The 27,950-nt window shown below is 40.8% G+C and overlaps 1 protein-coding gene across 3 annotated transcripts in view; it reads right to left on the bottom strand.

Annotated features, from left to right (window-relative positions):
• Window positions 1-27,950, bottom strand: part of Smarcc1 (SWI/SNF related BAF chromatin remodeling complex subunit C1) — a 127,493-nt gene that overhangs the window by 97,760 nt on the left and 1,783 nt on the right. For 2 of the 3 annotated variants that reach the window (XM_042281738.2, XM_042281740.2), the window contains exons 2-7: window positions 26,236-26,355; window positions 22,305-22,390; window positions 15,203-15,284; window positions 12,570-12,662; window positions 7,747-7,816; window positions 3,047-3,116 (exon numbers count right to left, since the gene is read on the bottom strand). In XM_042281738.2, the coding sequence (XP_042137672.2) occupies window positions 3,047-3,116; window positions 7,747-7,816; window positions 12,570-12,662; window positions 15,203-15,284; window positions 22,305-22,390; window positions 26,236-26,355 (521 nt within the window). The remainder of the gene's footprint in view (window positions 1-3,046; window positions 3,117-7,746; window positions 7,817-12,569; window positions 12,663-15,202; window positions 15,285-22,304; window positions 22,391-26,235; window positions 26,356-27,950) is intronic. The other variant, XM_042281739.2, reaches the window with a different exon arrangement.

Genomic DNA, 27,950 nt, shown 5'->3' with positions numbered 1-27,950 from the left:
GCATGCCCTTTTTTAAGATGCATCTTGCAGCCTAGAATAACTGTCATTCTCAAAATGTCCATATAAATCATCCCTTTTCAAATCTCCGTATTCAAAGATCCTCTGATAAGCAAGTGACAAATCACTAAAGCAATTCCAAGAATTTTTTGTTGTTTTTTTTCAACACAGTTTCTCTGTGTAGTTTTGGTGCCTGTCCTGGAGCTCGCTTTGTAGACCAGGCTGGCCTCGAACTCACAGAGATCCGCCTGACTCTGCCTCCCAGGAAATGGGATTAAAGGCATGAGCCACTGCCACCACAGCCTGGCCAAAGAAAATTTTAAGTATAAAATTATCTAGTAAATGCAATGTTTGTTAAAATTACTATACTGTCCAATAAAATTATAAAACAAAGTAAAATTGTTTAGCATGTGTAAGGCAAACAAACAAACAAACAAACAAACAAAAAACACCCAAGAAAACCAAGGAACATTCAAATCTAGTATTTGGATGATAGCCATAATTGTGGCTTAAGTTCAAAAGCAATGTGTAACTAGTAGAGTTTTCTAAAAGGAGTATTTGTTGTGTGCATGAACACACACATACACACACCCTCATGAATTTGCTTGTAACAGTTAAACATAAGATTGGGGAGGTGCTCTTGGTTAATTAAGTAAATATACTAATTAAAGATTAACATAATGAGGGGGAAATTAATTTTATTTTCTTAAAAGTTTTGATTATAATGTGTAAGTGGCTATCAGAGGACAGGCTAGAGTTACTAACAAAAATAGGTGAACAAGAAGCCTTGAGAAGGCAAGACCTGTGCCATCTCTACATTAATACATTTGGAATGGTGATAACTGCTAAGCAGGTGTTTTGACAGGTATTTTCTGTCAGAATACCTCAGAGAACAACATATAGGAGAAAAGTGGGTGTGTTTTTTTTTTTTTTTTTAAGATTTATTTATTTATTATGTACATAGAAGAGGGAGCCAGATCTCATTACAGATGGTTGTGAGCAACCATGTGGTTGCTGGGAACTGAACTCAGGACCTCTGGAAGAGCAGTCAGTGTCTTAACCTCTAGGCCATCTCCCCAGTGTTTTTTGGCACATGGCTTTAGAGTCCAGTCCAGAATCATACGGATGGCAAGGTAGACATCAAAGCAACTGGAGTATGTAGTAGAGGCTTGTTCACAAGGACACAGACAGAAACCAGGGGAGGGCATGACCTCCAAATGAGCACCACCACCCACTTCTTAGAGTACCCCTTAAGCTTGCAAATCGTACCATATACTGGGGACCAAGTATCCGTCAAAATATGAGACTGTGGAGAATATCTCAGATTTATATCCATAGAAACTCTCAATCCTACTGATACATTGTTGCCCATAAATTTGAGACTCAACCTAGGTGTTTAAAGAGCAAGCTGCTTTTCTTTAATAGCTACAATGGAATTAAAAGGCTTTTGATAAAAAGTGGTGGACCATGTCTTTAAGGCAAGAGGATCTCTTGAGTTCAAGGGCAGCCTGGTCTCATAGCAAGTTCCAGGACAGCAAGGGCTAACACAAAGAAACCCTGTCTAGAAAAATGAAAACAAAACAAAAAGTGCATTGGAAGTACTAAAGACATCAACTTAGAAGTACTTAATGAAAAGCAATTACTCAAATTTTACTGTTAACATTAAAATGTTTTCTAAATTAAAAGTTATCAATTACAATCTATAATAAGTAGAATAACATCTCACTTTATTAATCCAAAGTGTATTCAAGAAACCATCACATGCTAAGCTTAATGGTTCAGCCTGTAATCCCTGCAATTAGGAGATTGAGGCAGAAAAATCCTGAGTTCATGGCCAGCCTAGGCTATACATGGGAGACCTACCTCAAAAACAAAAGACTAGGCATACACTCTTAAAATTTAACATAAATAATGATACATTTTCTTTACTTAAAAATGTAATTATGCCAAATGCAATGATGCATGACTGTTGTTCTAAATACTCTCTCAGCTAAAGAATTGAAGGTAAGGACCAGGCAACAACAAAAACACAAAGGAATATGGAGAAAAATAGAAAAGAAAAGAGGCAAGAGAGACAACAGACAAGGGCAGAGGGGTGCATGCCTATAATCCTAGCAGTTCTACTGGTTTAGGCAAAGGCTGCAGGTTCAAAGTTTGTCTGCATTTTGACATCCTATTTCAAACCAAAACCAAAAAGCCAATGGAAAAAGGTAAGTAATTTCTGACAAGAAAAATATCAGTATTAGAAATAAAGCAATTTCATTCATAATATTTTGACATGCAGCTTTTTTTAAAAGATCAAAACTCATTAGTCAGCTGGGCATGTTAGCACGCCTGTAATTCCAGCATTCAAGAAACAGAGGCAGGCAGATTTTCACAAATTCGAGGCCAGCCTGGTCTACAGAGCTAGTTGTAGGGAAGCCAGAGCTAGAGAAAGAAATCCTGTCTCAAAAAAACAAACAACAACAAAAATCAAACAAACTCACTAATCATAAACATTAGAAAGAAAAGTTATCTTTAAAAAAAATTTACTTATTTTCTGTGAATTTACTTATTTGGCTGCATGTCTGGGCACCATGAGCATGCCTGGTGCCCATGAAGGCCAAAAAAGGATGCTGGATCTCCTGAACTGAAGGTACAGAGGCACATGTGGGTGCTGAGAACCAAACTTGGATTTTCTTCAAGAGCAGCAAAAACTCTTAAATCAATGAACCAACTCTATAAGCCCCAAGATTTCTTAATTAATGGCTTAATAATGTTAATATTAAGAGATCTCTTCAGCAACCCTGGCATTGTGCACGCATTTCATCCCAGGACTTTCGAGACAGAGGCAGGGGGCTCTCTGTGACTTCAAGGCCAGCCTGGTCTACAGAGTGTTCCAGGACAATCAAAGCTACAGAGAGAAACCCTGTCTCAAAAATCAAAACAGGACAACAACAACAAAAGAGATGGAAATACTAATAAATTTCATCCTTATGTCCTGTCGGCACATGTTGTTTTATCAAGATAAATATAAACAATTAAAGTAATAGTGTTAAAATATAATTACCTGTCTGGGTAAAAGCCCCAGTGTACCAGCACCTGCTTATCTTTTCTCATCACTGGTCTCAACCATTCTTCTGAAACAAGAAAAAAACTTAGTTTAACTGATGAAACATCAAAACAGGAACAGGATTTATTTACAATTTGAAGCAAAATATTTATTTTATGTATGTATGTGCGTGTATCCCGAGTGTCATAAATGTATAGCACATATGTGCAGGAGCCCAGATGTCAGATGAGGTGTCAGAGGTGGAGAAACCATAGTAATAGAGAGCTGAGAGCATTCATGGAGTTACTGGGAACCTAACCCTGGTTCTTTGCAAAAGCAGTAAGTACCCTCAACCACTGAAAGGCATTTATCTGATTAAAAGGACATGTCAGGAGCAGGGGAGATACACACTCAATAAAGTACTAACCACCAAAGCTTGAGGACCAAGTTCAGATCTCAACATGATGATAAAAAGCTAGGAGGCTGGAGAGCTGGCTCAGGAGTCAAGAGCACGTGGTGATTTTGCAGCTAACCCAAGCTTCATTCCCAGCTCCTATAAAATGTCTCAAAACCATCTGTAACCCCACTTCTAGGGAATCCAACAGGCACACACAAGGTGCACATACATGCACACAAGCAAAAACATTCATACACAAACATAAAATGAATAAATCGAACCTAAAAAGTAATAATAATAATGCTGATCGTAGTAGTGTACATCTGTCTACCCAGCACTGGATGAGTGGAGACAGGCAGATTGCTGAAGCTTTACTTGGTCTTGCCAACTAAAGAGGAGCTATAAGCTCATTAAATTATCCAAAGAATAAGGTGAGGGGCTGATGAGATGAGGGACAAGCAAGAACAAAACAATATTTGGTTCTTGAAGAGGATATAAGAGTTCAGTTCCGGAGCTGAAGTTAAGGCTTAGAGGTTAAGACCATTGGCTACTCTTCTAGAGGACCTGGTATCAACTCCCAGCACCCATATGGCAGCTTACAACTGTCTGTAACTCAGCTCCAGGGGATCTGACACCTTCACACATGCATAAATGCAGGCAGAACACTAATGACAAAAAGAAATAAATTTTGTTGGGTGGTGGTGGCGCACGCCTTTAATCCCAGCACTCGGGAGGGAGAGCCAGGTGGCTCTCTGTGAATTCCAGGACAGGCACCAAAACTACACAGAGAAACCCTGTCTCTAAAAACAAAAAAACAAAACAAAAAAAAAAGAGTTGAGTTCCCTCTGGGCTATGGTGATAGCACATGAATTTAATGCCAGGGGGCAGAGGCCAGCCTGGTCTACAAAGCTACACAGAGAAACCCCGTCTTGTAAAACCAAAAAAAGAGAAGTGAAAAAAAAAAAAAAAAAGACAATTCCAGCACTCACATCAGGAAGCTCACAACCCCCAGGTAATTCCATCTCTAGAGGACCAAACACCTTTTCCTGACCTCTGAAGGCACCTGTATTTACACACACACATTCCCATACAGACATACACAAATAAAAACATATCTTAAGTGCCAGGCAGTGGTGGCGCATACTTTAACCCCAGTACTGGGAGGCAGAGGAATTCAGATCTCTGAGTTGGAGGCCAGCCAGGTCTAATAGCATGTTCTAAGACAGCCAAGGCTACACAAAGAAACCCCATCTCAAACAGACAAATAAATAAATAAAATGAATAAATATAAATAATTTTTTTTTAAGTAGAAATTGGCCGAGAAATGATGGCGCATGCCTTTGATCCCAGGACTTGGGAGGTAGAGGCAGGCAAATCTTTGTGAGTTTGAGGCCACCCTGGTCTACAAAGTGAGTTCCAGAATAGCCAGGACTGTTACACAGAAAAACCCTGTCTCCAAAAAACCAAAAAAAAAAAAAAAAAAACCTAATTAAAAGTAGAAAGTGATCAAGAAACTTAGTGCCTATCTCTTACTGCCATGTACTTCCTCCACGTGTGCTACTACTGTAAGTCTAAATGGACAAACTAATCACAGACAGCATGTGGGTATTGGTTTTCTCTCTACCATATAGATAGATCGCAGGGACTGAACTCAAGTTGACAGCTGTGGTAGCCCACAAAGGTTTCCTAGTTAGATCTGAGCTTGCTTTACACAGCAGGGATGCATTAGGGGATGGCTTGATCACGTTCATGGTCACTGGGTGTCTGGAATGGTCTGCACTTGGCTGTACGGGGGGGGGGGGGGGGGGGGGGGGCACGACACACAAGACATGTCTTTTGCCCCACCCCTTAGCATTCCTTTAAAAGTCCTTTGGCACAGACAATCCCATGCCCCCATGGATTAGGATCCAGGGCCTCCTGAGCCTTCCCTGTGTTTCTCTCTCTTTCTCCAACTATCTTTCTATTTTTCCTGCTGCTCCTGTTCAAGTGCACCCTGGGGAAAAGTGGGGGTGGGATGGCCCCCCATAAACAGCCTTAGCAACAAAACACTGAAACACCCAACCTCTGGGTTCTCTAAAACCTGTAAAGTTGCTTTAGGAATACTGAATCTACCTTCTAAGATTATGTTAGATTTGGACTTTGCTTTTTTCAATTGTTAGTCATATGTCTTTAGCTTAAATCTTATGCACAAAGAATGTTAATTTACATGTCTGCATACAGTTACTTTTACTATTGGAAAATTTTTCACAGGTTTCACTGCCAAAAATTCTACCCAAATGAGCTCTGATAATGACTGCAATCTTTTCATTCCTTTCCCTTCTAAAGGGGTATGTATTTGAAGATAGATTCAGTATTCCTGAAGCAGTCTTACAAGATGGATGAACAGATAGACATTTGCAGCGAAGATTTCCGATATGGTAGGAAAAGAAAAACAAATTCCACAAGACATACCTTGTTCACAAGTGTACTGTAATATGCACACATCCACAATCAAATATAAAGAGAGAACTTCACAAAGTTGTCCTCTGACCTCCATGCACCCACAAACACATGTGTATATAATAAATATAATTTTTTTTTTTCCTTAGGGTCCTGGCTGGCCTCAAACTTGGTGATCCACCTGTGTCTGCTTCTCAAGTACTAGGATTAAAAGGGTGCACCACCAGGCCCAGCTATAAATTAATTATTTTAAATGAAAAAAAAAATCAGAAAATATTTAAAGGAAAGGATAGGGCTTGCATCTCCCTGAGTTTGTAGACAAGAATCACTAAATGGGATTACTGAAGAATGGATTGTTTTCCCTATCTAAAACTTCATACAAATTGAGAAAAATGGTTTTTTTGTTTGTTTTTTTTTTTTTTTTTTGCAATGTACTAAGCCAGGCATGATGGCACACACCTTTAATTCAACACGAAAGCAGAGGCAGGTGGAACTGTGTGAGTTCAAGGCCAGCCTGGTCTACAGCATGAGTTTCAGGATACCCAGGACAACACCGAGAAACCCTGTCTCGAGGGGGAAAAAACAAAAAACAAAAACCCTAAAATATTAAGGAACAGAAAAGACAATCAATGAACTTAAAAATTAACTGGTTTTGAACAGATGTACTCAAACAGAAGATGAGAGAAGTTGATGACATGTCACTTAAAATATCCAATTAGAGGAAGCTAAATGACTAAAAGGAAAAAGTCTAAGGGATTTTCTAATAATATTGAGTGGATCAATAAATAACCCTATATAAAGCATCATTTGGGAGGTTGAGGCAGAATTTCATTTCAAAGCCAGCGTGTGAGCTACACTGTGAAATTCTAAAACAAACAAAAACCAAAAACAAACCAAAAAAAAACATCATTTTAATGTTAAGAATGGGTATTCAAGTGTGATTGCTCAGGCAATCTTTGAAGGCAAATTTGAATCACAAGACCCAATACGCAGAAGTAAATGAATACACACACATTGTCCTCTATGAGCTAACCATGGTACTAGGGTTCCCACATATATACACATAACACACTAAATAAATTTAAAAACAGAGAAAAAAATAAATGCAGGGAAAAACAACAGCTAGTGATGTAATTCAGTGGGTAATGGGTCTGTTGAGTATGCTTGAGGCCCAAGTCCCATTCCCAACATCACATAAAACTTGATGTGTTCTTAGCACTCAGGAGGTGAGGATATGAAGGTCTCAAGTTTAAGGTCATCCTTGGCTACACAGAAAGTTCAGGGCCAGCCTGAGCTATATGGAATCCTGCCTCAATTTAGAAAGATCCCAATTTTACCCAACTAGTATCTTACTGGACTCTGACACTCAACAAGTATTCACATGCCTCAGATATTCCTGTATTTGTAGCAAGCCATGACAAAGATCAACAGTATATTAAGATATAAATTGCTACATTTAGGGCCTAAAGAGATGGCTCAGAGATTAATAGCACTGGCTGCTCCTCCAGAGGTCCTGAGTTCAATTCTCACTGACCGCATGGTGGCTCACAACCATCTATAATGAGATCTGGTGCCCTCTTTTGGCATTCAGGCATATATGCAGGCAGAACACTGTATACATAATAAATAAATCTTTAAAAATTGCTACATTAAAACAAATCTAACTGGTAAGAGCACTGAGCAGCACAGGTAAATCTCACTTTCTAAAAGAATCAAGTGATGGACTAACACTTACACAGGGGCAAGTGATACATTAAACAAAACAAAGAACTCTATGTTTAAATAGTGGAGTATTCAGCCATTTTTTAGAAGAAAGCTACATTATTTAAATATGATAATATGATGTATGAGTTAAATAGCTGGTAACCAAAAGCTAACTTACCATCCTCTTGTGAGGAAGGACATGGATAAATATGGTGGGAAGCTTTTGACTTCTCATCAGTAAATGTCCCCTGCAAAGCAAACAAACAAGTAACACAGAAATAAGGCACATGACATGCAAACTATTAGATAATGGATGCTAATTCTCTAGGAAATATAAAAGCACTGCTTTTTAAAATTTTTTTTTTTTTTTTGGTTTTTCGAGACAGGGTTTCTCTGTGTAGCTTTGCGCCTTTCCTGGAGCTCACTTGGTAGCCCAGGCTGGCCTCGAACTCACAGAGATCCTCCTGGCTCTGCCTCCCGAGTGCTGGGATTAAAGGCGTGAGCCACCAACGCCCGGCTAAAAATTATTTTTAGTCAAAGAAAGAAATAGTGGTTAGAGCAACAGAAAATACTGTTTACACATATGCAAGAAAGGACTGACTATTCTTTATCCAAAATGCTTTGTATCTCGAGTGTTTCAAAGTTCTAACTTTTTCAGATTTGGGAATATCTGTATAGACTTTATCAACTATCACTATCCAAAACCAAGAAATTCTCCAAAAAATAAAAAAATAATAAACTTTGTTATAAGTATCTTTACCATCATAAACATACCTGAAGTTCTTATCTGAAATTATTTCAAAACCATCATTACAAAATGAGAATAGCTGGGCGGTGCTGGAACACACTTTTAATCCCAGCACTTGAGGCAGAGCCAGGCGGATCTCTGTGAGTTCGAGGCCAGCCTGGTCTACAGAGAGTGATCCAGTACAGGCACTCAAACCACAGAGAAGCCCTGTCTTGGAAAAAAAAAAAAAAAAGACTGGAATTTTAACAACATAAAGGTAACTGTAATGTGTATTTACCTTATAAAATTATAAGGTTTTAGCTAGACCTCTAACCTGAGAAGCTGGCAAACAGGAAGCTAGAGAACTGAAGGTAATCCTCCAACACACTAAGTTTGAAGCTCGACTAGCTAAGCTACTTGAGACTGCCTGAAAAAATGAAAGAAAAAATAAGACAAAAACAAAGGCCCCAGGTTTCATGTTTGTAGACTATGATGGTCTCAAACTCTTCTTCCTCTTGCCTTAACTGTCTGTCTAGCATGAGTTATCATTGACTGACATAAATTTTGGCATGTAAACTGGGGCACTGAATCATGTACAGTGTACATTATATATGCTGCTGTCATTTTCTCAATGTTGGAAAACTAATATAAAAATTAAGGTTAAACTATGGCCAAAGACTACTAAATATACCCAGAACAAAAACGCAATGCCATTTAGACTAAAAACTGCTTCTTCTTGAGACCATACAAACAAGGGAAAGTTATGTATTAGTTTTTTTTTTGTTTTGTTTTTTTTTTTTTTGAGACAGGGTTTCTCTGTGTAGCTTTGCGCCTTTCCTGGAACTCACTTGGTAGCCCAGGCTGGGTCATGTATTAGTTTTAAATAGCAATTCAAGGCATCCTCTGCACTTCTCCTTTAACAATGATTACTCATCATTCCAATCCAATAAACATAATGCCACTTCATCTGTAGAAAACTAGAAAAGTAAAAAAAATTTAAACTAGCTAAAACAGTTATCTGCCTCATAAGGTAAGGGCTTCCCAATCACTGGATATTGGTATACATTTCTGAATGGACATCACACAGGGAAAGGAGTACCAATACCAGTAAGTATGAACCAACAACGTACACTATCCTATTTAGAACCCTGCCCTGTGGAGCCTGCCACTCTGACTCTGAATGACACAGCAAGTTATTCCGTGCATGTCTTCTGTGGAGTGGAGTGAGAAAATGTATTTTATATGTATCGGTGTTTGCCTGCATGTATCACTGTGTACCACCTGAATGCCTGGTGCCCAGGAGGCCAGAAGAAGGCGTTGGATCCCCTAGAACTGAAGAAACATAAGATTGTGAGCTGCCATGTGAGTGCTAGGAATCAAACTGGAGTCCTCTGCAAGAACAGTTAGTGCTCTCAACCTGAGCTGCTTTTCCAGCCTCGTGATTTTTTTTTTAAGATTTATTTACGTGTATGAATGTTTTGCCTGTATTTGTCTTTCTACCATGTGTGCCTGGTATCACAGAAGTCAGAAGAGAAGTTCAATGTCCTGGAACTAGAGTTACAGATGGTTGTGAGCTACTGTGTAGCTGCCGAAAATTGACTCTAGGTTTTTTACAAGAACAACAAGTGTTCTCCACCACTGAGCCAACCTTCCAGCCCTGAAAGTGAATAATAAACCAATGTTTCTATCTTAAGAATTTTGGGGGCTGGAGAGATGGCTCAGAGGTTAAGGGCACTGGATGTTCTTCCAGAGGTCCTGAGTTCAATTCCCAGCAACCACATGGTGGCTGGAGACCATCTATAATAAGATCTGGTGCCCACTTCTGGTGGGCAGGCACACATGCAGACAGAACACTGTATATGTAATAAATAAACCTTTAAAAAAAAAAAAAGAATTTTAGTGACATCCAGGGCTGTTATACAGAGAAACCTTATCTTGAAAAACAAAAACAGCCGGGTGGTGGTGGCACACGCCTTTCATCCCAGCACTCGGGAGGCAGAGGCAAGGGATCTCTGTGAGTTCAAGGCCAGCCTGAGCTACAGAGTGAGTTCCAGGAACGGCGCAAAGCTACACAGAGAAACCCTGTCTCGTAACCCTCCCTCACCCCCCCAAAAAAAGAAAAACAAAAACAAAAAACAAACAAACAAACAACAAAAAAAAAAACAACCAAAAAACAAAGACAATGTTGTTGGGCTTGAAAGATGGCTCAGAGGTTAACAGCGCCCTCTGATATTGCAATGAATCTTGGTTTCCAATCTAGATGAGCAGTTCTAGAAAATCTGATGCCTTCTCTCACATACATACATTTTTAAATAAATAATAAATACGCCTGGCTCAATGCCTTGTATCCCAGTACTCAAGAGGTAGAGGCAAGCAAATATCAGTGAGTTTAAAGCCAACCTGGTCTACATAATGAGTTCCAAGCCAGCCAGAGATACACAGTAAGAACCTGCATTGGATGGATGGATGGATGGATGGATGGATGGATGATAGATAGATAGATAGATAGATAGATAGATAGATAGATAGATAGACAGATTGATTGATTGATTGATAGATGATAGATAGGGAAGAAAGATTCAACATGAGTCATTAACTCATTTAAAATGCTCCAGTGAAGTTGTGATTAATGTTCAGTGACAGTAGTATTATCAGTGACTCCTGAGGTCTATTTCCTGCAATTCTATGAAACCAGAGCTAGAGCTAGATAAAACTCAATACAAGATGCTAGCACACATGAAGCCCTGGTTTTGAACTCTAACAACACTAGGAAGACACTAAGAACCCAGCTAAAAATGCTACTATCTCTCTCAAGAATGTCCTTGGAAAATAATCACTACACCTCATTTAATACTAAAATAGTCACAATAAACATTACAAAAATATGTAGGCATTACCTCCAGTAAAATTTGTAGAAATAATTCCTAATTTCAGCTTGAAAGTAAGAGCAGGTTAATTTATTCTATTTCTGCCCTCTTAGCAAGCATATGAAGTTAAGCTACAATTAACCTATCACATAATAAACAGACACCCCAAAAGAGAAAAGGTTAAGTGATCTGTTGAAAGCGGTAGTGCATAGACAAGCGGTGGTGGCGCATGCCTTTGATCTCTGCACTCGGGAGGCAGAGCCAGGCGGATCTCTGTGAGTTTGAGGCCAGCCTGGGCTACAGAGCAAAATCCAGGACAGGCACCAAAACTACAGAGAAACCTGTTTTGAAAAAAACAACAACAAAAAAAGAAAGCGGTAATGCTTGTTCTACAAGGAAGCGAAATCCATATCACACCCAACAACATGTTGTACTATTTATACATTACATTGTATTGCACTATTTCTGTCTTTGGAAAGCATGTTACATGTGAGGGAAAAACTACAACATCTGTAATTATACAGAGAGAATTTTATAAACCATTTGCTGTGATGGCATGTGAGATATTTGCACTCAGAAGGCAGAGCCAGGCGGATCTCTGTGAGTTTCAGGCTGGCCTGGTCTCCAAAGCAAGTTCCAGGAAAGGCGCAAAGCTACACAGAGAAACCCTGTCTCGAAAAACCAAAGATATTTTACTAAAAGTTAAGACATATTTCAAAAGTTAATATTTTTTGCAGCAGAAAAAAGATATTCATGAGGCTTCTGATGCAATTCTAGAGCTCAGTAAAACACTGTCACAGAAATGTTTTACAGAAAATTATTCTGTACCTAGATATCCTCAGCTATCACAGGTTTCACTGTGGTGAAACTAACATTACAGGGGGAGAAACAAACTCTCAGTCTGCGGTCAAGTAAGATGATTAAAAACCCGGCAGCAGTGGACAGTCTGGCTGCCTCAGTTGGTCTTGAACTCCCACACTTGAGTAGCCTCCAATATCTAGAAGCATGCACACTATCACACTTGCACCATCATGCTAGCCTGGAAACCTCAATTTTTCCACTCATTTTACAAAGAGGACATACATAAAAAAATACATTTGGCTGTGTATGTGTGTGGGTGGGGGGTAATTTTAAAGTATATTCCACCTCCTGAAGCAACAATCTTGTTACCAACTCTATTTTGTGACCTTGTAAATTCTGAGTTAAAAATTATATGGGCCACTTTAACTATGTAAATAAACTTCTAAGACTATCATAACTCATCCCACTGACTACTGAATGTCTCCACAGGGGTATTCGGAAACTCAAGAGACAGACAAAGCGTTCCTTTAAAGCAGACACAAACTGCAAATTTTGGCATTTACTAAAAGTATACTCCCACTGCACTGAAGTGATCACGTTTATTACCTGATGGCGTTTGATGATATCTTTCAATTTATTAGCCAACTTCAAATCGATGTCTGGAATGAGGTAGATGTTGGGTCTAGTCAGACAATTGTTCTGAGAAAACAAAAAGACATACTTTGAAATTTGAATGGTTTGGAAATGGTGTACACTAACTATTAATCATCCTTACATTTTATTTTTTCCTTGGTTTTAAAGGTATGTGGAAATTGTTCACCACGGCACACATACACGTAGGTACTGGGAACTGAACTCAGGTCACCTATCTGTCAGCAAGTGCCTGTACCCACTGAGCCATGTCACAGGTTCCTGATTACTCATCGTCTTCATGACCGAAAGTGACATCAACCCTTCATTTCTTAAGATAGAAAGACATACGTTTTTTGGTTTGGGGTTCTTTGAGACAGGGTTTCTTTGTATAGCCCTGGCTGTCCTGGAACTCAGAGATCCACCTGCCTCTGCCTCCCATGTGTTGATATTAAAGGCATGTGCCACCATGCCCAGCTTGGAAGACATCTTTTGATATACAATATTATAGTCTTATCTCAAAATAAAGCCTAGATGGCTCAGTAGGCTACTTAAAATCATCCCCCAAAGCCTTCTGCGGCTAGACAAAGACTGTGACAATCATTTGGAATGAAATGATTGCTAAAACACAGCAAGGTCAGAGGCACTAGGCCTTCAACCCCAGCACTTGGGAGGCAGAGGAAGGCTGATCTCTGTGTGTTCGTGTGGTCTGGTCTACACAGTGAGTTCCAGGATGGCCAGAGCTACATGGTAAGACCCTGTCTCAACCCACCACCACCACAATGAATACTAAATAAACGAAGGACAGGGGAGGGAGAAGATTCAGTGGGTCAAGTTCTGTGTAAACATTAGAATTGACTTGGAGTGCCCAGTACCCCATAGACTCTGAGAGCGCTGGCACACATCTGCGGACCAAGCCATGTCTCTGAAGCACAGGAGATAAGCTATCATCCTACTGAGCTTCCTGGCCAGGCACTAGCCAAAGTGCCTGGGGTCCAGGTTCAGTGAGCTATCCTTTCTTAGAAGGGGAGGGAGAGAGATGTCTCAATGGATAAGAGCACCAGCTGTTCTTCCAGAGAAGGAGTTCAACTGCTAACACCCACACGGCAGATCGCTCCAGTTACAGGGAATCTGGTACCCTCTTCTGACCTCTGTAGGCACTGCACACACAGTACATAATCATATACAGATTAAAATACTCAATACATAAGACCCAAACAGAATTTTTTAAAAAGTGAGGGCTAGTGTATGAGATGGTTCAGCAATAAAACTGCCTGCTGTGCAAGCCTATCACCCCGACTTCAATCCACAGCACCCACAAAAACTGGGGAGAAAAAACTGACTCCCCAAGTTTTTCTCTCACCACTACAAATATGCCTTGGCACATGTGCCCATAATTACACATACATAATAATCAATTTCTCAGCCAGGAGGTGGAGGTGGAGACCTTTAATTCAACCACTTGGGAGACAGAGGAAGTCCGATCTATGTGAGTTTGAGGCCAGTCTGGTCTACAGAGCTAGTCTCAGGACAGCCAGAGATTCTCGCCAGATAGTGGTGGCATAGGCCTTTAATCCCAGCACTCCAGAGGCAGGTGGATCTCTGTGAGTTCAAGGTCAGACTAGTGTCTAGAGTTCTAGAACAGCAAAGGCTACAGAGAGAGAAAACAAAAATAACGGCAACAACAAAAATCCATGGGGTGAAAATATGTCAGTGGTACAGTGCTCATCTAGCCTATGGCCCTGATTCCATCCTCAGCACCGTAAAACTAAAAAAGAAAGAGAAAATGTAAACAGAAAATTAAATATTCTTACATCCAAATTATAATCTAGCTGAGAGGAAAGTAGACATTTATTACACAACCATGGAACAAATCAAAAGAAAACGACTCCATAAAGTCAAAATTATGATCAGAGAGCTTATACTAAGGAGAAACGAAAAAAAAAGGGCACTGTGGTACACCTCTTTAATCTAGGCACTCAGGAGACAGAGTGCAGGTGGAGGCAGAGTGCAGGTGGATCTCCATGCTCTATGGTTCCAGGACAACCAGGGCTCCATCATGAGAAAAGTGGTTTCAATAATAAATGAAGTAAATAGAAATATCACACACTATTTCACCAAAAAATGTCAGAAACTAGTTGGTGGCTCACGCCTTTGATGCAGCACTTGGATCTCTGTGAGCTCAAGACTAGCCTGATCTACATAGTGAGTTCCAGGACTGCTAGGACTAAAAAGAGAGACCCTGTATTGAAAATAAGAAATGTTAAGAGACTGATAGTCTTTAAATGATCAGAACAATTACAGCTCTAATTCCAATACACATAAAAACAATAAAATTATGTATTTCAAAAAATTTCTCCCCTTTATCTTTTGGCAATCCAATAAAGACAAACACAGAACTGAAGTATATTAAAGAATAAGCCTTCAAGCTGAGCTAGTAACTCATGCATCTAATTTAGAAATGGAGCTACTGAGGCAGGACTTTGAGGTCAGCCTGGGCCTAAAGAATCCCTATTTATCTAAAACATGACAGAAGGGGGACGACCAGGGAAGGGGAGAAGGGGAAGGAGACAGAAGAGGGGAGAGACAAGGTCTAAGTCTCCACTTACCTGTACCAAAGTTTTTTCAATGTTCATGAACATTTCCACATTACGATCCATTCGAGATGGATTCTGAAGATCAAATCTCCGCCTAACACAGGGAAAAAAAGGCTTTACTAAATCCATCTTCAGTCTTACACACAAGCAGAAACACCATTTTAGAATCAAACTAAACTGAATGAGAAAGGCTTGGAAACTAAGCTAGCATTGTATAAAGTACGTGAAGATATTCTCTCAGTACTACGAGAATGCACACTGTCAATACCATCAGAACAGACATCACTTTGGGCTGGTAAGATGGCAAATTAGGAAAGAGACCTCCCTTCAATCCCAATAACCTGAATTTGATCCACAGAACCCACAGTGGAAGAAGAGAATGGAGGCCAAAATTTGTCCTCTGACCACACACACACACAGATTTTAAAAATGCTTAAAATTTTTAAAAAGACACACTCCCAGGCAAAATGAAGTACCAATGCTATTCCTATTTTCCTTCAGTCTAAGATATATTGTGCATTAAATATCTGACAAGAGGTTACTATCCAGAATCTATTATAAAGAACTCAAGTAATAGTCTGGTTTTAAAATGAAGAAAACACAAATGTAAAGGACATATAAATGGCCAACATGAAAAAAGCTTGACACCTTATTCATCAAGAAAATGCAATTCAAAACTGCAATGAGATAACACATCTGCCCTAAGTAGAATCAGTTGTCAACTGACAGCCAAGAGTCATTTGAGAGAAACCTCAATTGAGAGACTGCCCAAATCAGATTAGCCTGTGGCCATGACTGTGAGGAATTTTTAGATTGAGAGTTGATGTGGGAGGGCCTTTGCATGAGTTCCTGCCCGGAATAGCCTCATAATAGACTGTGAGCTGGAAGTGAAGGCCAAATAAACCTTTCCCAACCCAAGTCCATTCTGTATTTAAACAGTGTAGTGTTTAAACGAGAATGGCCTCCATAGGCTCACATGTTTGAATTCTTGTCCTCAGCTAGTGAAATATTCAGGAAAGATCAGGAAGTATGGCCTTGTTGCAGAGGGTGGGTATGTCACCGGGAATGGGCTTTGAGCATTCCCGAGCCTACACCAGACTCAGTGTCTCTCTCTGCTGCCTGAGTATCAGGATGCAAAGCTCTTGGCTACTGCTCTAGCACCTTGTCTGCCTCCGGTGAGAGATGAGCTCCCACATTTATTTACTCTAAGGACTCTTTAAGAATGAGGTTTAAGAGACTTAGAAATAAGGGAGAAGCTGGGCAGTGATGGCCCATACCTTTAATCCCAGCACTCTTGAGACAGAGCCAGGCAGATCTCTGTGAGTTCAAGGCCAGTCTAGTCTACAGAGTGAGATCCAGGACAGGCACCAAAGCTACACAGGGAAACCCTGTGTGTGTGTGTGGGGGGGAACAGGATAGACTCAAGTGGGCCTGGATCCTTATCCACAGGCCCAGAACTTGACTCCAAATGTCTATTTATAACAATGCCAAGGGGTGGAGCAAAAGACGTCCCCCTTGCTAGTTACAGTTAAGTGTAGACCCTTCCAAACACCTGGTACCCAGGCCCATGGTCCAATCAACCTCTTATGCAGTCCAGCTGAGTACAGCCACTAGCGGGCTACAACCGATTCCCACTATAAAATCATGCAAGTCCCCCAATTAAATACTTTCTTTATAGAGGTTGCCTTGGTCATGGAGTCTCTTAACAGCAACTAACAGTAACCAAGACACGCAGCAACAAAATCAAACTAGAATACCATCTTAGTTATTACAAAGACTATACAAGAGAAAATGATAATGGGACACTGAAGAAACAGAACTCTCTTAAATCACTGGCAGAAAAGTTAATGAGGCTAAACCTCACAGCTCAGGACTCTATCCCAACTTCTCAAGACAGAGGACTGGTGATTTAAGTTCAAAGCCAGCCTAGCCTAAGGGGTATGGGGCAGTGTGGGGGAGGGGGCTGTCTGTCTAGCAACTTAGTCAGACTGTGTTTAAAAAACTTTTTTAGTCGGGCGATAGTGGAGCATGCCTTTAATCCCAGCACTGGGAAGGCAGAGGCAGGTGAATCTCTCTAAATTTGAGGCCAGCCTGGTCTACAGTGAGTTCCAGGACAGCCAGGGCAGAAAACCCTATCTCAAAGGAAAAAAAAAATGGTGATTGCATTAGTTTTGCTGTTGTTGTGATAAAGCAGATAAAACCAACAACCAAGATGGTATGGCTCCTCAGAACTTAACCATATCCATACCATAAAATACAGCTATACATATGTCATTACTGGGTATATGCAGTAATATATGTCAATGTAATAGCTGCACTCATTTTTACTGAAATCCTATTACAACAGTCCAGATGTGCTATTACCTGCAAGGGGTACACAGGCTGGAAGGGCAATCATCCAACAAAACAGAAAGAATCATACCATGAAAGTGACCTAGAGGGTTGATGATAAAAACCCAGCACTGGCAGATTTCTTTTGAGGCCAGCCTGGTGTACAAAGGGAAGAGTTCCAGGCCAGCCAGGACTATACAGTGAGACTCAGTCTCAAAACAAAAGAAAACACCCCCCCCCCGCCCCCCCCGCAAAAAAAACAAACAAAACTTCTAAACATACAAAACACACACACACACACACACACACACACACACACACACACTAACATAGGCTGGGCAGCAGTGGCCCACACCTTTAATCCTAGCACTTGGGAGGCAGAGGCAGGTGGATCTCTGAATTCAAGGCCAACCTGGTCTACAGAGCTAGTTCCAGGACAACCAAGGGTACACAAACTGTTTTGAAAAACAAAAAATAAAAAATATATACATACAATTATATGGTTTAAAAAAAAAATCCCGTTGTGGGGCTGGAGAGATGGCTCAGCAGTTAAGAGCACTGACTGCTCTCCCATAGAGGTCCTGAGTTCAATTCCCAGCATCCACATGGTAACACAACCATCTATAGTGGGATCTGATGCCACCTTCTGGCATAAAGATGCACATGCAGATACAGCACTCAGACATAAAATAATTTTTTTTTAATTTCCTTTGGTATCTTTAGTTAACAATATAAGAAGTTAGCCCAGTGGTGGCGGCAGCACATGCCTTAAATCGCAGCACTCAGGAGGCAGAGGCAGGTGGATCTCTACGAGTTCAAGGCCAGCCTGGTCTACAAAGAGAGTTCCAGGACAGCCAGAGCTGTTATACAGAGAACCTTGTCAAAAAGAAAGGAAGGAAGGAAGGAAGGAAGGAAGGAAGGAAGGAAGGAAGGAAGGAAGGAAGGAAGGAAGGAAAGAAGGAAGGAAGGAAAAGAAAGAGAGAGAGAGAGAGAAAGAAGGAAGGAAGGAAGGAAGGAAGGAAGGAAGGAAGGAAGGAAGGAAGGAAGGAAGGAAGGAAGGAAGGAAGGAAGGAAGGAAGGAAGGATGGGTGGGCGGGCAGGCGGATGGACGGATGGACGGATGGAAAAACAACTAGCTTTGAGCCACTGACAATGCTCAAGCTAAGGACTTGGTACCAAGACTAAGGACTTGCATTAATCCCTGAAACCCATGTAGTAGATGAGAACTGACTCCCATAGGTTGTCCTCTGCCTCACACAAATGCATCATGGGAGGCACATACCCACACCTAAATATATAAAAATGGAACAAAACTTTTCAAATGAGATTTTTTGAGGGCTGAAGAGATGGCTCGGTGGTTAAGAGCACTGACTGCTCTTCCAGAGGACCTGGGTTCAAGTCCTAGCCCCCACATGGCGGCAGCTCACAACTGTCTGTAACTCCAAGATCTGACAGCCTCACATAGACATACATGCAGCAAAACACCAATGCAAATAAAATAAAAATAAATAAATTATATTTTACAAAAAGATTTTTTGAAAAGAAATTAACACTATCCTTCAGAAGAAAATAAAGTTACTGAGAAATTTTGCCACATCCACAACGATAACCCTCTCAGCACTCCAATTCTGGAAATAACTTATACAGTCTCTCCACAAATATGTGGCTCAATTACCAAGTACTCCAACTCAACCTCATATGTCATACGTGTAACAGTATAACTGCCACCCTGGAGGCTAAAGCTAAGGTCAGGAAGCCAGTACAGCGTCAACCAGAAGAATGCAGTACAGAGTCAACCAGAAGAATGCAGTACAGAGTCAACCAGAAGAATGCAGTACAGAGTCAACCAGAAAAATGCAGTACAGAGTCATGGTAAAGAAGCCAGCATGGTGGCTTGTGAGGTGTCTCAGTGGTTGCTTTTTTTTGTTTGTTTTTTTGTTTTTCGAGACAGTGTTTCTCCATGTAGTTTTGGTGCCTATCCTGGATCTCGCTCTGTAGACCAGGCTGGCCCCAAACTCACAGAGATCCGCCTGGCTCTGCCAAGATGGTTCAATGGAAAGGCAACTTGGTTGCAATGAAGCCCACCTGTAATCCCAGCCGAGATCTACCAGGGATAAATGGGCTCAAATTATAAAATAAAAACAAAAAAAAAACCCTTCAGAACTAAAGCCAGAAGTGCACACCAGTGTATAGGACACAAGTGAAAACAGGGAGCCTTCAGACAGAACATTAGACATGCGGCAAGCCAGAGAGTCGGCACTCGAAACTTGCAGCAGTAGTCAGTGGCGTGGACGGCTTTAAGGGAAAGCATCCCTCACTGCCCAGAGAGCCTGAGAGAGAGAGACAGGGCCCGAGGGACACAAGCAGCAGCCTACGGACAGACACCTGAACGGCAAGACTCCAGCACAAGGTGAGGGGAGGGCAAGACTCCTGACTCCAACCCTTTGTCCTCTGCTGTTTCTCTCTTCTTTTTTTAGGGGTGTGGGATAGAGTGTTTAAATTTTAAAAGGAGAAAAATAACTGAAAGAGATATTAGATTACCCCAAGTAACCTTAAATATTTCACTGGAGACAGAAAGCAAATCCCACAATATATGTCCTAGAAGAAATTTCTCTTTAGGAAACTTGGTCCTCAAGAGTGCAAGTCAGGGGCTAGTGACATGGTACAGCAGGTAGAGACACTTGACATCAAGTCTGAGAACCTGAGTCTGACCTCCAGTACCCACAGGCAGAAGGTGGGAGCCTACGCCCACAGGTTACCCTCCAACCGCTACATGTGCACACACTTTGACATGTATGCCCCACCACCTAAAAATTAATAAATAAAAATGTAATCCAATTTTTAAAAAAAGTTAGGACTTGAGAAGAAGGTAGGACGACAAAACAAGGAAATAAAAGAGTTTCAAGTGGGAAGGTGTGATAGCAGTGGAGGAGCATCAACCACAGCAGAGCTAACAGTGGAGTCCAAGCATGCTGTGGGTCTGAGGTCAGGGACCACTTACTTCACATGTATCAACGCCCATGCTCATTTAGTCTACTGAACACGCTATTCTCAAGGGCTGGGGACATAGCTCAGTCAGTAGCGTTTCCACCTACCATCCAAGAGGCACTCGGACCTGATTTCCCTACCCAACACTCAACTGGGCATTCTATGCCCAGGCTATATTCTCAGCCTTTAGGAGGTAGAGGCAGGAGGATTAATAGTTGTTCAAGGACATATTCAGGTACAGAGAAAAGCTTAAAGACACAGATATATGAAACCCTTTTTCCAAAAGTGGAGAAAAATAGAGGAAGCAAACAAAACAACCCGACCATTAACTAAAAAGCTGTTCTGACTGTTGATCTAAAAATGTATCTGCGCTTCCTAGTCACACTTGGGCTAGCTTGGCCTTAATGTTATAAACTAAACAGCTTAAAATAAAGCTCACAGGGCATTTGTGTAACATGGACTGTGTAGCCCTAGGTTAGATTTCCAGCAATGGAGAAAAGAAAAAAAAAAACCTAAAGCCAAAGTAAACAAATTAATTCATGGTGTACACTTATGATCCTAGTACTCAGGATATCGAGGTGGGAAAATCATGAGTTCAAACACAGCCTGAGCTAATAGAAGTTTAAGGACAGTCTGGACTTACTTTGAGATCTTTATCTCAAAAATACCAAAACTGGAACTAGGGAAATGTCAGCATTTAAGAATACTTGCTGTTCACGCACAGGCCTGACACCTACATGGCAGCTCACAGCTGTCTATAACCCCAGTTCCAGGGACCCCAACTCCCTCTCATGGCCTCCACTGTACCAGGCACATACATGGTACATCCAGATACATGTAAACACGCATAAACATAAACAAAAAAATTCTTTTTTAAAAAAGTGGCTATTAAAACACAGAAATTAAAAACAAAACAACAGGCATAGTGACAGAGGCCTATAATCCTAACACTTAGGAAGTAGAAACAGGATAAAGCTTGAGGCTAGACTCGTAAATAAACTAAAAATATAGAAATTATATGCATATTCCCCCAACAATACTAAGATTACAAATGGCACACCAAATATGTAACTAAAAGTACCAAAAAACCAGCCAGGCAGTGGTGGCCCACGCCTTTAATCTCAGCACTCAGGAGGGAGAGGCAAATAGATCTCTGTGAGTTAGAGACCAGCCTGGGCTACATAGGGCATTTTAGGATAGCCAAGGCTACTAGAAACCCCATCTCAAAATACCACCACCAAAAAATAAACACTACCCCCCAAAAAAACAAAAACAAAAAAAAAACAACCAAACCAAAAAAAAAAAAAAAAAAAAAAAAAAAACCCACCCCACAAATGTGTATGTGTGTATTTGTGTGTGTATATGCACATATAAAATTTCCTTGTAGCTAGGGATATACAGCAGGAGCACATTCTTAGCATGCATAAGGCCCTCAATTCAATTCCCAGTACCACAAAAAATAAATATATTATTTACCTAATAAAAAGAGTTGTAATTTCTGTTGGATGTAAGACAAAATGAAAGTGGGCTCTTTGCTTTGTTGTGTCTGAGGTTAGGTTAGAGACTCACGGTGTCGCAAGCCCTGGGACGGCAGGTGTGCACCACCACACCTGGCTGAATACACTCTTGAGAAACAGGACTTAAAAAAATTAAATACAGAAAACTGATATTTTTTAAAAACAGACCTTACCTTGCCATTAACAGCAATAACCTTACAGAATTCTCAACATACAAGAGAATGATTTCACATCAAGTAATATATCAAAATGTGCAAATAAATTAAAAAAGAACTTACCACCCCTGTTCATTTTTGTACTTGTAAGCAGCCCCAAGAATGTGACACAAGGTGCCTCCAGCCTTGAAATCCATAAAACATTTTGCCTAAAAATGACAAATTATACAAGAGGAAAATAAAGGTTCTGATAAAACACTTCATGCTACACTTGAAATTTAACTCAGGGACTCCTTAAAAAAAAAAAAAAATTCCTATGTTCTGTACAATTGTTCAGTTTGTAACTTTTTAAAGTTTGGATGTATAGAAGGATAAATAGGAAATAAATATATATATAAAGCTCTACCAGTGAACTACACTGACACGCCTCCTTTCTAAATCACGTTCTCAGGTGCCCTAGCTAACTGTAACCTCTCAGTAGCCCAGACAACCTCAACTTTTACAGAACTCAGCCTCCTCACTAACCCAGATCACATGCTTCAACCACCAGGTCAGACTCATAGCACTATTTTTTACTTTTATTTATTTGTTTGTTTATTTATTTATTTTTGGGTGTGTTTTCAAGACAGGGTTTCTGTGTTGCCCTAGCTGTCCTGGAATTCACTATGTAGACCAGGCTGGCCTCAAACTCAGAGATCTGCCTGCCTATGCCGAGATTGCAGGGATTAAAGGTGTACACTACCACTTCCTGGCTCCTTTCATAATTTTTAAATCAGGGTCTCATTTTGCCCATGCTGACCTCAAATGAGCAATGTAGTGAGATTGACTTTAAACTTTAACCTTCCATCTCATGATTACTGTATCCAGAGGAATGAGCCACTACATTAAGTTAAATAAGATTTCCCCCACACACACCCAAGTTTTAAAATTACATTTACTGGGCTGGAGAGATGGCTCAGCACTTACTACTTTTGCAGAGGACCTAGTTTGATTACCAACACCCATAAGGTAGCTTACAACTATCTATAACTCCCAATTCTAGAAGATCTAATTTCTATAAGCCCTGCACTCAAACACTCAAAACTACTGTGAGACACCCATAGACACAAAATAATTAAAAAAAAAAAATTTTAATTTTAAAAGTAAAAGTAAATAAACAGCAGGCAGTGGTGGTGCATGGCAAACATCTCTAATCCCAGCACTCAGGAGGCAGAGCCAGGGGGATCAGTAGGAGGGCAGCATAGTTCACAGAAAATCCCTATCTCAAAAAAAAAAAAAATCTATTTGCTTTGTTAACAGTCTTTCTCATTCAATTTTCTTCTACAGTATCACAAACGAGAACAATCTCTTTGATTTGAAAATGCTACATTCTATTTTGAGAGGAAGAGATACATCTGGTCCTACTGGCACTAAGCCATGAATTATTTTTAATTATGGTTTATGACTAAAAATATTCTCTATTCCCTAAACCCTTTTAGTAAATAATGGTTTAGTGGTTTAGTTCACAGGAGTTAAAACCCACATCTCAAGTCCCTTGTAATGTCATTTTGGATGATGATACTTGTATGTTCATAATTAGGAATAATAAAAGAACGTAAATGACATTTTAAAAAACAAATACCTTTTCTGTTGTTTGTTCCTGAAACAGGGTCTTACTATGTAGTCCTGGCTATCCTGGTCTACACTATGTAGACCAGGTTGGTCTTGAGCTCAGAGATTCACCAGCCTCTGCCTCCCAAGTGCTGGGATTAAAGGTGTGCATCTTTATACCAGAATTTAAAAAACAAAACAAAAAACCTTATTCTAGAACAGTCATCATAGGTAGAGACTCTGTCTCAAAAATAAAAGCTTAAAAAAAAGTACTTTATGCAGATTTTACTCTAAATCATGTCACATTTGGTAAACTACAATGAATTATTATATCACTATATAATTTTTTTAGATTTATTTTGTGATTGGTTTTACGTGCATGTATGCAAGTCTGCATACCCACACATAGAAACACACACAAACATGTAAATAAAAATTGCAAATTCAGTCTTTTAAAAAAAAATTTATTAGCTTGGAATGGGTAACACAGAGTTTTAATTCCAGCACTTGGGAGACAAAGGCAATATCTCTGAGTTCAAAGCCAGCCTGGTCTACAGAGTGAATTCCAGGACAAGCAGGAATACAGAGACACTGTCTCAAAAAATTTTTTAAAAATTTTAAAAAAATTTTAAAAATTAAAATTTATTAAATTTCCATTTATTAGCCAGAAGTGGTGGTATGTGCTTTTACTCCTAGCACTCAAAAGGCAGAGGCAGGTGAATGAGTCTGAGGACATTTATGGTCTATGTAGTGAGTTCCAGGATAGTCAAGGCTATGTAGAGAGACCCTGTCTGATAAGACCAAAACAAAACAAAACAAAGCAATTTTGCATAGATTTCTTTCACGTGGGGGTAGGGTGCACAAGTGCCACAGCACAACTGTGCCCTAAGACGACGATGTGAGGGGTCGGTTCTTCCTTCCACCGTGTGGGTTCCAGGGACAGAACTCAGGGTGCTCAAGCAGGGGCCAAGTGCTCTCATCTGCTCAGCCATCTATCTCACTGGCCCCTGACGTCATTTTAGAAGTGAGTCGGTCAAACAGGATTATTACAGAACCTGTCCAGGACACACAAAGCCCTAGGAAAGAAAAAGGGTCTTCAGGTCCGCACAATCCTACCACTGCCCTGGCTCTGCCCTACAGCACTTCAGGTGTCTGACTGCAGAGGACAGACGTCCGTTATTATTGTCTTTTTATACATTTATTTACTTACCTTGTGTACGGGAGAGGACAGCAGGTCAAGGGGCTGGTTAACAATACTGATGACCTGAGTTTGGCCCCTGTGACCCACATGGTGAAGAACCGACTCCTGAAGTCACCCTAACCTTCACATGCATGCTGTGGCAGCCATGTGCCCACACCCACACAATCACAGGCTACGTAAATAAATTAAATTCAATTTTTTTTCTTGACTTTTTTTTTTTTTTTTGGAGAGAGGATTTTGTTCTCTGTAGTCCAGGCTGGCCCCAAACTGACAAGAGATCCACCTGCCTCTGCCTCCCAGTGCTGGGATTAAAGGCGGGCATTCTCGCTCAGCCATTTGAAATTTTTTAATTTAAAAACACAAAACAAAAAACACAAGGGGCTGGAGAGAAGGCTTAGTGGTTAAATGCGCTGGCTACTTTTCCAGAGGACCTGGGTTCAATTCCTTGCACCAACATGACCGTCTGTTAACTCCAAGTTCCAGGGGATCTGACACCTCATACCAATGTACATAAAATAAACTAATATCAAAACCAAACAAATACAAAAAGTATTCTTGCCACAAGATTCTCTTTTTTTTGTTTTGTTTTGAGACAGTTTCTGTAGCTTTGGTGCCTGTTCTGGATCTCAGTTTGTGGCCCGGCCTTGAACTCAGAGATCCACCTGGCTCTGCCTGCCCAGTGCTGGGATTAAAGGCGTGCGCCGCCACCACAGCCCGGCTGCCACAAGATTCTAACGGACAAGAGTCAGTATGTACAGCACAGCAGAGACTATGGCAACATAACACAAAACAGTAAGTCTTCATGATTCCTGCAGTCTAAAACACATTAATGACACAGCAGGCGAGAATTCTACCCTACACTGAGGATGACAGCACCTGCCTGCAATCCCAGCTCATGGAAGTGAAGACAAAAGGATCGGCCTTCAATACAGAGGCACTTCCAGGACCACCCTGGGCTATGTGAGAGCGTGTCTCAAAAACAAACAAAACACTTCTCTTACAGGTGTGTCTACCTCCACCCCCAGCCCCACTGCAACAGCAAGGGAAGTCAGCCATAGGTGACACTTCCAAGTACAAAAACTGAGCTGGGCAGTGATGGTCCATACCTTTAGTCCCAGCACTCGGGGACAGGAGTTCAAGGCCAGCCTGGTCTACAGACCAAGTTCCACGACAGCCAGAGCTGTTATACAGAAAAACCCGTCTAAAAAAAAAAAAACCCTCCCTCCCGACAAGTTCCTACGTATCATGTACTCATGTACTTACAGGTAGTTTGGTGAAAGCTGGGTTGGTGACATGCTTCCCAAAGGCATCTTCTTGGAACTGAAGAAGCTGTACCACCAGTCCAGCCAGCGCTTTATTGGTGGGAGCATCCGCATGAACATACTGCAAGAAAAAGACAGGGATTCAAATACCGCTACAGATGACACTGAAGAAAAAGGAACCTTACTTCCTACTACCTATTAAATAATGGAACTGCACCAAATTTTAGATGTTATGAAGCACCATTCTCCACTGCAAAAAAAAAAAATCATAAAAATCACACATGTGCATAATTTTTATGTATTTTCTTTTCTCGAGACAGGGTTTCTTTGTGTAACCCTGGCTGTCCTGGAACTCACAGAGATCCACTTGTCTCTGCCTTCAGAGTGCTGGGATTAAAGGGATATGCTACCAAAGCCTGCCCTACATGTGCATACTTAAAAGCAGACAATGTATGCTGAAGAGATGGCTTAGGAGTTAAGACTAGATGATTTTACCAGCACCTACATGGCAGTTCAGATGTCTAACTCCATCTCAGGACAAACCATGCCCTCTCCTGGCCTCTGAGGATAGCAGGCATGCAAGTGGTACACATACATACATGCAGGAAAAGCACCCATACACACGCACACAAAAAGGGCAAACCAATAGTAGAGACAGGAGGTAGTTTCATGGCAAGGAAAGCATAATTAATGAATTAAATGCAAAATCTTTGATAGGGCTGAGAGGGAAAGCACTCTCAGCACTTCAGAGCATGGCTACTCTTCCAGAGTATCCAGGTTTGACTCCTAGCACACACGTGGGAACTCAAAACCATTATCAACTCCAGGTCCAGATGATTCAAAGCCCAGATGACCAAATGATCCTTTTGGCTTATATGGGCACCAAACACACTTTGGAACACAGACATGTATGCAGGCAAAACACTCACACATCTAAACTACAAACAAACTTTTTTTTTTTTAAATATATTTTATTTTTATGTGCATTTGTGTTTTTGCCATGGGTGTCAGGGTCCCCTGAAAATGGAGTTACAGACAGGTGTGAGCTGCCATGTGGGTGCTGGGAATTGAACTCGGGTCCTCTGGAAGAAGAGTCAGCGCTCTTAACCCCTGAGCCATCTCTCCAGCCCCTACAAACAAACTTTTTAAAAAAACCTTATTTGGCCCACTGTCCTGGCTCATCCTCATCCTCCCACAACTCTAGAAAGGAAGGAGGATCAGAAAGGAGTTGACCATCAGAGGTCACAAAGAGAGTTCTGGAGCTATAGCAATTTTGTCTTTTGTTTTTCTAACGTCTTATGTAGGACAGGCTGGCCTCAAAATAAAGAGACTTCAATGTCTCATTCGTTTCATATTAATTGCTGAGATTTAAATTTCCGTCTGGTGCTGGAGATGGCTCAGCAGATAAGAGTGCTTGCTGCTCTTCCAAAGGACCAGAGCTGAGTTCCCTGCACCCATACCATGTAGCTTACAGCTGCCTTTACCTCCAGTTCCTCCAGAGGAATTAGGGAGATACTCCCTTCTCGCTTCTGTGGACACCCACATGAAAGTCACACACATAATGAAATACATTTTTAAATTTGTATGTTCTAAATACATTGTTAAATACAATAGAAATGCTTAGTGAACCCAGAGCGGTGGCTCATGCCTACAATTCTAGCGCTCAGGTGACAGGCAGGCAGACCTGAGTTTGAGGACAGCCTGGTCTACATAGTG

Source organism: Peromyscus maniculatus, chromosome 7 (genome assembly GCF_049852395.1).
Source record: "Peromyscus maniculatus bairdii isolate BWxNUB_F1_BW_parent chromosome 7, HU_Pman_BW_mat_3.1, whole genome shotgun sequence".
NCBI lineage: Eukaryota > Metazoa > Chordata > Mammalia > Rodentia > Cricetidae > Peromyscus > Peromyscus maniculatus.
This window is presented reverse-complemented; position numbering and strand designations above follow the sequence as displayed.